General features: G+C 40.0%; 2 protein-coding genes across 5 annotated transcripts in view; one reads left to right on the top strand and one right to left on the bottom strand.

Moving 5' to 3' along the window:
• SCYL3 (SCY1 like pseudokinase 3) overlaps positions 1-11,008 on the top strand; it is a 41,760-nt gene extending 30,752 nt beyond the window's left edge. For 3 of the 4 annotated variants that reach the window (XM_052653425.1, XM_052653424.1, XM_052653427.1), the window contains 4 exons: positions 5,750-5,921; positions 8,262-8,420; positions 9,209-9,879; positions 10,514-11,008. In XM_052653425.1, coding sequence (XP_052509385.1) covers positions 5,750-5,921; positions 8,262-8,420; positions 9,209-9,879; positions 10,514-10,738 — 1,227 coding nt within the window. In that variant the 3' untranslated portion in view covers positions 10,739-11,008. Of the gene's footprint in view, positions 1-5,749; positions 5,922-8,261; positions 8,421-9,208; positions 9,880-10,327 lie in introns of all 4 variants that reach the window. The other variant, XM_052653426.1, reaches the window with a different exon arrangement.
• Positions 9,999-13,031, bottom strand: part of FIRRM (FIGNL1 interacting regulator of recombination and mitosis) — a 50,321-nt gene continuing 47,288 nt past the window's right edge. The window contains exons 24-25 of the mRNA XM_052653423.1: positions 11,182-11,361; positions 9,999-10,696 (exon numbers count right to left, since the gene is read on the bottom strand). Coding sequence (XP_052509383.1) covers positions 10,673-10,696; positions 11,182-11,361 — 204 coding nt within the window. The 3' untranslated portion in view covers positions 9,999-10,672. The remainder of the gene's footprint in view (positions 10,697-11,181; positions 11,362-13,031) is intronic.

Here is a 13,031-nt window from a genome sequence, read left to right as displayed (position 1 = left end):
CCATCCATGTTGTTGCAAATGGCAAGATTTTATGCTTTTTGTATGGCTGAATAATCTTCCTGTGTGCATACTGCATTTTCTTTATCTGTTCATCAATAGATACTTTGATGTAAATAATCCTGCAGTGAATATGGGAGTGCATATGCCTTTTTGAGTTAGTAAGGTTTTTCCTCAAATAAACACCCAGAAGTAGAGTCCCTGGATGGTATGGTCATCCCATTGTTAATTTCTTGATGAACATCTATACTGTTTTCCATAGTGGCTGTACCCATTATGAAAATTCCCACCAGCAGCACACAAGGGTTCCCTTTGCTCCACATCCTCACCATCCCTTGATTCTTGTCTTCTTGATAATAGCCATTCTAACAGGTATGCAGTGCTATCTCCTTGTGGTTTTGATTTGTATTTCCCTGATGTTTAGTGATCTTGAGCATCTTTTCATGTACCTCATGACCATGTTTATGTCATCTTTGGGAAAACATCTCTTCATATCTTCAACTTAGTTTTTAGTCAAATTGTCTTTCCCTTTGAGCTGTATGAGCTTTTTGTATATTTTGAACGTTGGCCCTTTATTAGATATATTATTTGCACGTAGTTTCTCCCATTCAGTAGATTATCTTTTTACTTTCTGATGGTTTTCTTTGCCTTGCAGAAGCTATTTAGTTTGATGTAATCCCATTTCTTAGTTTTGGATTTTGTAACCTTTGCTTTTGGTGTCAGATCCAAAAATTCATCACCAAGGCTGTTGTCAAAAAGCTTACTGCCTGTGTTTTTTTCTAGAAGTTCTATCATTTCAGGTCTTATGTTTACATCCTTAATCCGTTTTAAGTTAATGTGTTATAAGACAGTTGTCCAATTTTCTCAACACTTTATTGAATAGACTGTCCTTTCTGCATTGTGTATTCTTGGCTATTTCTGTCATAAATTAATTGACCATATATGTATAGGTTTATTTCCTGGCTATTTTGTTCCATTGACCTATGTGTCTGTTTTATGCCAATACTATACTATTTTGCTGTAGCTTTGTAATATGGTTTGAAATCAAGGAGCGTGAGATTTCCAGCTTTGTTCTTCTTTCTGAAAGTTGCTTTGGCTATTCAGAGTCTTTTGTGGTTTCATACAAATTTTAGGATTGTTTATGGGGAAACAGTGGAAACAGTGTCAAACTTTATTTTTGGGGACTCCAAAATCACTGCAGATGGTGACTGCAGCCATGAAATTAAAAGATGCTTGTTCCTTGGAAAAAAAACTATGACCAACCTAGACAGCATATTCAAAAGCAGAGACATTACTTTGCCGACTAAGATCCGTCTAGTCAAGGCTATGGTTTTTCCTGTGGTCATGTATGGATGTGAAAGTTGGACTGTAAGAAGGCTGAGTGCTGAAGAACTGATGCTTTTGAACTGTGGTGTTGGAGAAGACTCTTGAGAGTCCCTTGGACTGCAAGGAGATCCAACTAGTCCATTCTGAAGGAGATCAACCCTGGGATTTCTTTGGAAGGAATGATGCCAAAGCTGAAACTCCAGTACTTTGGCCACCTCATGCGAAGAGTTGACTCATTGGAAAAGACTTTGATGCTGGGAGGGATTGGGGTCAGGAGGGGAAGGGGACGACAGAGGATGAGATGGCTGGATGGCATCACTGATTCGATGGACATGAGTCTGAGTGAACTCCGGGAGATGGTGATGGACAGGGAGGCCTGGCGTGCTGTGATTCATGGGGTCACAAAGAGTTGGACATGACTGAGCGACTGAACTGAACTGATTCTAGGTCTGTGAATAATGTCATTGGAATTTTGATAGGGATTGCATTGGGTCTGTAGATTGCTTAGGGAACTATGGACAGTTTATTAACAATATTAATTCTTCCAATCCATGACACAGAATATCTTTCCATTTATTTGTTTTCTTCTGTTTCTTTCATCAGTGTCCTATAGTTTTCAGTGTAGAGGTCTTCCACTTCTTTGGGTAAATTTATTTCTGTGTATTTTATTCTTTGATGCAATTACAAATGGGGTTATTTTTTCTTTTTCTGACAATCCATTATTAGTGTATAGAAATGCTACAAATTTCTGTATATTGTGTAGTTTTACAGTACTTCTTATTTTCTGATTTAAATGTCTTTGCCCTCCCTCCCCCCTCCTTGCTTAATTGCTATGGCTAGGGTTTCCAACACTGTGTTGGCAACAGTGGGCATTCTTGGCTTGTTCCTCATCTCAGAGGGAAGGCTTTCGGCTTTTCGATGTAATGTTAAGTGTAGGCTTGTTGTATATGGCCTTTATTATATTGAGGTATGTTTCTTCTGTATCCAGTTTGTTGAGTTTTTATCATAAATAGATGTTGAATTTTGTCAGATACTTTTTCTGTGTTCATTGAGATGATCATATGATTTTTACCCTTTGTTTTGTTAATGTAGTGTATTGCATTGATTTGTGGATGTTCCACCATCCTGGCATCACTAGAAAAAAATTCCACTTGATCATGGTATATGATCCTTTTAATATATTGTTGAATTTGTTTTCTAATTTTGTTGAGGATTTTGGCATCTTACATTCATCAGGAATTCAGTGCAGTTCAGTCGCTCAGTCATGTCCGACTCTTTGTGACCCCGTGGATTGCGGCACGCCAGGCTTCCCTTCCTATCACCAACTCCCAGAGCTTGCTCAAACTTGTCCATCAAGTTGGTGATGCCGTCCAGCTATCTCATCCTCTGTCTTCCCCTTCTCCCACCTTCAATCTTTCCTAGCATCAGTCCTTCCAATGAATATTCAGGATTGATTTTCCTTATGGACTGGCTGGATCTCCTTGCAGTCCAAGGGACTCTCAAGAGTCTTCTCCAACACCACAGTTCAAAAGCATCAATTCTTTGGTGCTCAGCTTTCTTTATAGTCCAACACTCACATCCATACATGACCACTGGAAAAACCATAGCTTTGACTAGACAGACCTTTGTTGGTAAAGTAATGTCTCTGCTTTTGAATATGCTGTCTAGGTTGGTCATAGCTTTTCTTCCAAGGAGCAAGCACCTTTTAATTTCATGGCTATAGTCACCATCTGCAGTGATTCTGGAGCCCTAAAAAATAAAGTCTGTCACTGTTTCCATTGTTTGCCCATCTATTTGCCATGAAGTGATGGGACTGGATGCCATGAAATTCATTTTCTGAATGTTGAGTTTTAAGCCAACTTTTTCACTCTCCTCTTTCATTTTCATCAAGAATTTCTTTAGTTCTTCACTTCTGCCATAAGGGTGGTGTCAATCTGCATATTTGAGGTTATTGATATTTCTCCCAGCAATCTTGATTCCATCTTGTGCTTCATCCAGCCCGGCATTTCGCATGAAGTACTCTGTATATAAGTTAAATAAGCAGGGTGACAATACACAACCTTGACTGTAGTCCTTTCCCGATTTGGAACCAGTCTGTTGTTCCATGTGCAGTTCTAACTGTTGCTTCCTGACCTGTATACAGATTTCTCAAGAGGCAGGTCAGGTGGTTTGGTATTCCCAATTCTTGAAGAGTTTTCCAGTGTGTTGTGATCCATATAGTCAAAGGCTTTGGCGTGGTCAATAAAGCAGAAATAGATGTTTTTTCTGGAACTCTTGCTTTTTCTATCATCCAACAGATGTTGGCAATTTGATCTCTGGTTCCTCTGCCTTTTCTAAATCCAGCTCCAACATCTGGAAGTTCACGGTTCACGTACTGTCGAAGCCTGGCTTGCAGAATTTTGAGCATTACTTTGCTAGTGAGATGAGTGCAATTGTGCAGTAGTTTGAGCATTCTTTGGCATTGCCTTTCTTTGGGATTGGCATGAAAACTGACCAGTCCTGTGGCCACTGCTGAGTTTCCCAAATTTGCTGGCATATTGAGTGCAGCACTTTCACAGCATCATCTTTTAGGATTTGAAATAGCTCAACTGGAATTCTATCACCTCCACTAGTTTTGTTCATAGTTATGCTTCCTAAGGCCTACTTGACTTTGCATTCCAAAATGTCTGGCTCTAGGTGAGTGATCACACCATCATGGTTATTTGGGTCACAAAGATCTGTTTTGTATGGTTCTTCTGTGTATTCTTGTCACGTCTTCTTAATATCTTCAGCTTCTGTTAGGTCCATAACTTTCAGTCCTTTATTGTGCCCATCTTTGCATGAAATGTTCCCTTGGTTTCTCTAATTTTCTTGAAGGGATTTTGGCCTGTAATTTTTTTGTGGTGTCCTTCTCTGGTTTTGTGTCAGGGTGATGTCAACCTTTTAAAAGGAGTTTTAAAGAAGAAGAAGAAGTTTCCCTTCTCTTCTGTTTTTTTGGAAGAATTTTAGAAGTTGGTATTCATTCTTCAGATGTTTGGTAGAATTCACCAGAGCAGCTGTCTGTCCTAGACTTCTGTTTGTTGGTAGGTTTTTGGTTACTGATTCAGTCTCCTTACTTGACTGTCCAGATTTTCTACTTTTTTATGACTCAGTCTTAATAGGTTGTATGTTTCTAGGACTTTATCCATTTCTTCTAGTTTGTCAAATTTATTGGTACATTAATTGTTCCTAGTGGGGCTTCCCAGGTGGCCGGCTCAGTGGTAGGTAATCCGCCTGACAATGTACAAGACGTGGGTTTGATCCCTAGATTTGGAAGATCCCCTGGAGAAGGAAATGGCAACCCACTGCAGTATTGACTGGAGAATCCCATCGACAGAGGAGCTTGGCGGGCTACAGTCAGACACAACTGAGTGACTACCAGTGTTTGCTTTAATTTAGCTGCTCCTATGTTTGGTGCATGTGAAGTCGTTCAGTCATGTCTGACTCTTTGTGACCCCATGGACTGTAGCCTACCAGGCTCCTCCCTCCATGGGATTCTCCAGGCAAGAATACTGGAGTGGGTTGCCATTTCCTTCTCCTGGGGATCTTCCCGACCCAGGGATCAAACTCAGGTCTCCAGCATTCCAGGCAGACGCTTTAACCTCTGAGCCACCAGGGAAGCCATAAAGTATGTATAAATGTTATAAATATTGGATTTATGTATCATTATGTCATGCCTTCTTTTATTACTCTTTGTTTTAAAGTTTGTCTTGTCTGATTTAAGTATAGCTTCCCTAGATTTCTTTTGGTTTTCATTTGCATGGAACATCTTTTTCTGTTCCTTCACTTTCGATCTATGTATGTCCTTATATGAGAAGCCTCTTGTGGTGTCATACAGATGAGTCTTTTTTTTTTTTTAATTCATACAGCAACTCTGTCTTTTGGATGGAGTATTCAGATTCGCCAACAATTTGGGGAACTGCTTACAGCCTTACCACTCTGAATGCATCCATCTCATCTGAGCTCAGATGCTAAGCAGGGTCGGGCCTAGTTAGTACCTGAATGGAAGAAGACCACCTGGGAATACTTGGTGCTGTAGACCTAAAAGGGTTGAGCCCTTGGGAGGACTCTGTGGTGGTGGCTTGGAGGCAAGAGCTGACAGGCATCATAATCTAAAAACTTTTATAGCAACTTAACAGAGTAGTCTTATTTCTAATATATTTCTCATGCATTTATTTGACTTCATTTTTATTGTCTTCAAAAAAGTATCAGGGTGTGCTGGATTGGGAAGGGAAAACATGGTCCTTGACCACAAATAGAGAGCCACTGACCTAGAACACATCTAAGAAATGAAGTTCACTTGAACAAACACAGTCTGATTGCAGCCCAACTACTCGTTGGGGTTGGGGGAAAGGGAGAAGAGACAGGCAATATGGTTGTGTACATTTACTACCCAATTTACTCCTAGGTTTTACTGGGCCTGCGTGATACCAGCGACTCCATCGTGGCCATTACTCTTCACAGCCTAGCAGTGTTGGTCTCGCTACTTGGACCAGAGGTGGTTGTGGGAGGAGAGAGAACCAAGATCTTCAAACGCACTGCCCCAAGCTTCACTAAACCTGTGGACCTCTCCCCAGAAGGTGAGAGTCATTAAAAGGTCCAGTGTTATTGTCTTATTAGGTTTTAAACATTATACAAGTAACACAGGTAGATTATATTCAAATGACACAGAGAATTAAAAGGAGAAAGTTCATTTCCCTTTTTCACCTCCTTCTGGGGCATCTAAGGTAACCAATAAAATTGGCTTAATGGAAATTCTTTCATCCTTTTTGTAAGCCCACAAAGACACAAATGTATTTTAACACACACACAGGATTTTTTTAAAAAATACTACGCAGTTCCACAACTTTTTTCATGTAACAGCTTATCAGGGACCTGTCTCCAGGTCAATACATAACTACCTAATAATGTTTTATTGATAGCTGCCTAATATTTCATTGACTATAATTCATTCAGTGACCTCCCTCCCTGTTGATGGCTGTTGCACTCCTTTCTAAATTTCTTACTGAGTCAAAGAATATACAGAATATTTACATCTTAATAGTGTCAGTTTCCAAAAAAGCTGTAGCAGCTCTTAGTGACACCTTAGTGTTTCACGTTCTTTTGATTTTGATGGCCTGTTAGGTGACAAGCTATTGATTTTTACGTACTTAAATCAAGAGAAAAAAATCCTTAATTCTGATGTTCCCATTGAAATATTACCTGGGAAGCAGCAGTAATTTCTGGTCTTTATAGGCTATAAAAGAATAATTTTGTATTGACAGCGCCATTGCTTTTTTGCTCCTTTGTATAACCCTGAAGGATGATGGCCATGTTATGAAGCTCTGAATCTCTGATTCAGTTCTCAATGATAGTGAGTAGACAGCATGGAAACAGTTATTAGCAAAAAAGAACTGCCAGACTTTTCTCTAATTTTGCTGCCAAGAGAATTTTTAAAGTAACACTGACTTCCTCAAATTTTGAGGAGTCAGTGCTTCCTTGGTGCTACGGAGTCAGTGTTAGTGCGACTCTGAGGAGCTTCAAGAGGGTGATGTAGAAACTGTCACCGCCTCTTCAGCCATGAAACATCACACCAAACTGAGTGAGGTCTACTGTTACCAGTTTTTCTTTTAGCAGAGCACACAAAGAGCCGATGAAGGGTTTATATTTCATACTAGAGGAATTTCTGGCCAGAGGAGAGGATATGCATAGTTCTGTGGTAAGGTTTAGGGGTCAGTCTCTAGGGACAGCTTTACATGTTGAATTAACAAAAGTCCCCACTCCCAACAACTTTATTTATTGGGTGGGGTTTTCTGGTTCTAGGTATTTTACACACTCTCCATTTGGATCACTCTGTAATCTGAATAGGAAACAGAAAAGGGCACCAAAGCATCAACAGTGGATAAGTTTTTATTAAAATATTTTCCTGAAAACTTGAATCCCACTGACTTGCCATGTTAGACTCTTCATCCAGGATGGCTGAGACCCTGGTGGCAGCTTGTATTCCAGATTTATGGTAAAGAGAGGCCCTCGTCCTATAGGGCAGAGGGGCTGCTGGGAGAGGGGCGTGTGTAAAGGAGGTACTCTTAGATTTTTTTCCTTCTGTTCTTATAGTTTACCTGCATGATCAGACTTAAGAATGAAGGCTGATACTAAGGTTTATGAAAAATGTACATGAGGGAAATAAGTCTGCATGAACAAGAGTTAGGGAAGACAATGTAGAGAAGGGGACAATTTGTAAGAAAAATTAGTAGGGTTTCAGCAGGGAGGATGGTGGTAGAAATATGCAAGAGGGTGGCGGGCTTGCAAAGATCAGACTGGGGTGAGGAGGGGAGGTACGGCCTGTGATGACTTGACTCAGCCCAGGCCACCCCCTCATTTTCCTAAGGCAGACGAAGTAGTCAAAAATTTTGCTAGGATCCTTTTGACCAGTACTCATTCTTAAAAGTATCAACTTTCTAAAAGGTGCTAAAGACTACATTTTCTTAAAACATTTTTCTTTTTCCAGTTGGGAGTTAAATGTCCATAACATAAAATGTACTGTCTTCATTCAACATTTTAAAGTGTACAGTTTTGTGGCATTAAGTACATTCATATCTGTGTGCTTGTACTCTTTATTCTTAAAAGGAAAGTAGAATCAAGTACAGTTTTAAGTCACCACTGAGATGTTTTTAAAGGCTGTTAACTTTTATAACTAGGTATCCTAAAGGTTTTCTCTATTCCAAATGCTTACCTAATGCTTGAATCCTTTGTTTACCACCATGTGGACACTTCCGTAGTAGGTATGATTCTCCAAATATTTGGAGATGTCCTCTCCCAGCAGGTTATTTTTTATCTGTGTTAAATATACCCCTCCTCTTAACTGTTGCTCACCTAACATGTGATAGGAAAAGAAGCAATTTACTACTCTTTCATTTTTTGGAGTTTTTATTTATCTTCAGATTCTCCTGTGCATGTCACCTGCAGCCAGCGCAGTCAGAGCTTGCCAGTCATGAAGAACCCCTCCCCTGGCATATTCCCTAAATGTTTTTCTGGCAACATGCCCATCAACAGCAAGAAGCACATACCACGAGATTACTACAGTACTTTTCTACAGACAGGTAGATTTATTAAATTTATACAGCTGTTCCACTGCTTGGTGAATGTTTTGCTGAGTAACTAAAATTCTGAAACTAAAGGGCACTTTGGGACTATTGAGATTTAATTCTCTTTTTACAGTTATGTAGTCAGCTTGGGTGCATCTTTTTTCCCTGGACTACAGGGTAAATACTTTTCTTCGTAACTGGTGGAGACATTGCTTGCATTCTTTTTTGCACCAGATACTTCACTTTGGGGACTCTGCCCAAATTATATCAAAGTATGATAATTCTGGAAGATGTTATCAGGTATACCATGAAAGAGGAGTTCAGAGGAGTTCTGTGGTTAAGTAAGTTGGTGGGATTAAGCACACAGTCAGACCATACTAAAAAGGACTTCATGACTTGACTATGCTAATGAAAATATATTTAAAATGAGGATATGTTAAAGTGAGGCAGCCTACTTGAGCTTACAACACTTCCTCAAGGTGTATACATAATTAACGTCTTAAGGTGTATCAGTGCCTGGCTAGAACATTTTTGTATTTGTTATATAGTATGTTTGAGTATTTAGTAAAGGATTAGGTGCTCCAGTTAATTGTTGCTTGGTATGTGCATCAAATCACATTTGTTTAACTTGTGTCTTTGTTGGTTTATGTTCTGCTGGGCTATATCACAGTTCAGTGCACATGGGTTATTTCCAAGGAATTGGGTCTATACATTTCTTCAGTGTTAACTTTCTCCTAAATATATTGCATGTCTTAACCAACATTTTATGAGAATAACTCTTGTACATATATATCCCCCCACAGATGATCAATTTTCTCAGCCTATCAAATTTCCCATCAATGGCATCTCTGAAGTGAAAATTACCTCAGGAGACAGTGAAAATTTCCCATCAAGTTCTAAAAAGTCTGAGGAGTGGCCTGACTGGAGTGAGCCTGAGGAGCCCGAGAACAAAACTGTCAACCTAGAGGTTTGTCCTGCAGATCCCCACGCAGTGGCCCAGTCCCCGCTCACTAACCTGAATGCAGAGGAGCTTTGGGATGACTTTGAGCCTGGCAGCTTAGATACTGAAGTAAACCTGGAAGGTGGAATGATGGCCACAAGACCTGTTACCTCAGGGGAGCAAAAGGCCACTCCTGCTTTGCCTTCAAAATCAAGCCTACCCCAAAAGACCAGTCTTGCACAAAGCAGGGATGACCCAGGCCAAACCAAGCCACCAAAAGTGTTGTCAGAAGAAAGGCGCCTTAAAGTTCCATCAGAACTGGGTTTAGGAGAGGAGTTTACCATTCAGGTAAAAAAGAAGCCAGTGAAAGACCCAGAGTTGGACTGGTTTGCTGATATGATCCCAGAAATTAAGCCTTCAGCTGCTATTCTTATTTTGCCTGAACTGAGGACAGAAACAGTGGTTCCCAACAAGGATAATGTCTCATCAGTGATGCACTTTTCCTCAAAATTTGCTGCAGCAGAAATTACTGAGGTGAGGATCATTAAATTCTTATTAGTTTACATTATTTCCCTCTCACAGGCAGCAGTTATATTGTCCCATTTATAAAGGAAAAAAAATACACTCTTTCCCAATGAGAGAAGACTGATGTCCACAACTGGTTTATTAACGTGATCAGAAAATGAACAAAATCAATTCCTGTCAATGGCATCTTTTTTTCTTCCCCAGGAAAATGTATTAATAGAAGTGCTTGGGCTAAGTGTTAAATAGTCCTTGTGAAAGTTTTTTTTTAATGCTGTGATTTTGTAATAGCGGAACCAAAGTGACCCTACTTTTCACGTTTCTGTTATAGTAAATTATGTCTGAAGAAATGTATTCTGGCATCGAAAGACGTGTTGGGCCTGTTTTAAATTCCCAATCTTTCAAATCTGAATGTGACTTGTTTCAGCAGGTTGCCCCTGTTTGCTCTCTTTCGTTGCAGGGAGAGTCTGCAGGCTGGGGGGAAGATGGTGATCTGAACTGGGACGATAACAGCTGGTGACAGTGGCTGCAAGTCACTTTTCAGGAAAAAGGATATCTTTAAAACAAAGAAAAAATATCAAACTAATACCTCAGGAGCAGGCACTGCAGATGAGAAAGCCCCAGCATCCTGTTTTTCTCATGTCAGGAGCTCTTTATCCAGTCTGCCAATGGAAGTGAGAGACCTGGCTTGCTGGCGGAGCGCCCTGGGCAGTGCAGAGGTTCACAGCCCTTCTCAGAGGAAGAGCCTGTGCGTCTGACGGAGGCCAGTTTCTGTGAAGAGCAAGTGGCTGTGGAAAGGTGGAACTTACTGCTTTCTTCCAGAGCACTTCTGGAAGTAAAGAAAATAAATTCAAAAATTCAAGCTGATTAGCTTAATTCTGTGCCATTTCTTTGTCAGAAGAGTAAACTCTATTATGGAATACAACTTACTGAAAAACTTTTAGCTATAAAGTATATAAATGATTTTAAATTGCTAAGGTTTCCTTAGGCAGCTTATTTATTTGTTTACAGAGGTACTATCTGAGTGAGTGGCCCTGTGGAGACCTGGGCAGTTACCGACTGTTCTACTTGTTACCTTGTACCAAAGTCCTTAATGAGAAATATCCCTCACAATCCTGCTCTTTAAATGTCCATAAATAAAGACTTATTTTCACTAGATTCAACTTCAGAAAAGTTTTATGTGTTAGACCATGTACAGATATGTCAATATTTTCATTTACAAAATGTACTATAGGGTAACAAAAAAAATCATATTCAACTCATTTACCTAGTTGACAAAATGGTCTAGTCCACTAACTCTTCACCTTAGAGTACCTGCCGTTTTAGCTTATCAATCCTTTCCTGAAGTGTCTCCATTTCCATCAGGAGCCAGTCTGGAGGAGGAGACTTCTGGAGTAGTAACTCGATCGCCTCCAAGGCTGCTATTGCTGCTTGCAGTGTTGACCTGTACTCATCTTCTGAGGGGAGCTCGTGACGGGCTCTTTTCACACAAGGCTGATAAATGAGAAAAACATGTAATGCCATGATCCCCATTCCAAATAGAACTTTCCTTTTGGACTAAAGCTTACAAGGACAAATTCTAAAATTATAAAGTTTTATACGGAAATTTTATTCTAGTCTTTGGCTCACAGGGGCAGGAGACCCCTACCCCCACCTTCATCTGGAGAGAGACATGAAGGCAGTGTCGATTTGTGACAGGGATTCAGGGTGCTACAACTGATGCTCAGGGTCTGAGGAAACGAAGAGGTGCTGCCTTGTCCAGTGACTCCAGGTGAGTGTTCTTTAGCCATATAATCTGTCCTTACAAAAAAGCCCCAAGTATGAATTTTTTTTAATGCCCTTTTCTTTTTAATGCTAAGTTTATAATGATGCTTTCACTGCACCAGAAGGAGGACAAAGGGTTAGAGCCATACAGTTTTTAAAATCATTGTCTTCCTAAAGATGGTCGTAATATATAAATTCTTTAGGGCTTATTCACACTACTGATATATTTAACTTTGTAGATTTAAGACATAAAAGTTGACATGTCTTCAGTCCACTTCAGTTGCTCAGTCGTGTCTTGACTCTTTGCAACCCCATGAATCGCATCACGCCAGGCCTCCCTGTCTATCACCAACTCCCGGAGTTCACTAAAACTCATATCCATCGAGTCAGTGATGCCATCCAGCCATCTCAACTTCTGTTGTCCCCTTCTCCTCCTGCCCCCAACCCCTCCCAGCATCAGAGTCTTTTCCAATGAGTCAACTCTTGCATGAGGTGGCCAAAGTACTGGAGTTTCAGCTTTAGCATCAGTCCTTCCAAAGAACACCCAGGACTGATCTCCTTTAGAATGGACTGGTTGGATCTCCTTGCACTCCAAGGGACTCTCAAGAGTCTTCTCCAACACCACAGTTCAAAACCATCAATTCTTCGGCGCTCAGCTTTCTTCACAGTCCAACTCTCACATCCATACATGACCACTGGAAAAACCATAGCCTGGACTAGACAGACCTTTGCTGGCAAAGTAATGTCTCTGATTTTTAATATGCTATCTAGGTTAGTCATAACTTTCCTTCCAAGGAGTAAGCGTCTTTTAATTTCATGGCTGCAGTCACCATCTGCAATCATTTTGGAACCCTCAAAAACAAAGTCTGACACTGTTTTCACTGTTTCCCCATCTATTTCCCATGAAGTGATATGTCTTGAAAACCAGTTATTAGGTTTTTAAGAGTTGTAACATATTTACCATTATGGATTGCCATTCTAAATATACTATTAGTGCTCAAACAATTTTGAATATCCTTAGAAATGTCAGATTTCTGCCTTTTGATAGATGTAATTTCTGGTGTGATGAATGCGGCCAAGGAGCAAACTAAACATTTAAGAAGGTATGTGAATCAGTTTTCTTCGGTGGTTCAAAAACTACTGCATTTCTAGCATCACTGGTACAAAGACATAACTTTTCCAAAGGTTACTGCAAATAATTTAAAGTTATATTAAAAGTATATTCAGTATGATGTTTAAAACTTTTTTTGGAGTCCAACCTCTGTTCTCTGTGTTGTTAGCCTTCCAGAAAGAAGAAATGTGATCTTTAAGAGAGCAGCTACCATAAAACACTTTCCCATGTCTATTCTGTGTGAGGCAAAGAACCACGCTAGTTCCTGTTTTACTTTTGTAAGTGATGA

This window comes from Budorcas taxicolor, chromosome 16 (genome assembly GCF_023091745.1).
Source record: "Budorcas taxicolor isolate Tak-1 chromosome 16, Takin1.1, whole genome shotgun sequence".
In the NCBI taxonomy this organism is placed as follows: domain Eukaryota; kingdom Metazoa; phylum Chordata; class Mammalia; order Artiodactyla; family Bovidae; genus Budorcas; species Budorcas taxicolor.
Note: the sequence above shows the minus strand (reverse complement) of the source record. Positions and strands in the feature narration are given on the sequence as shown.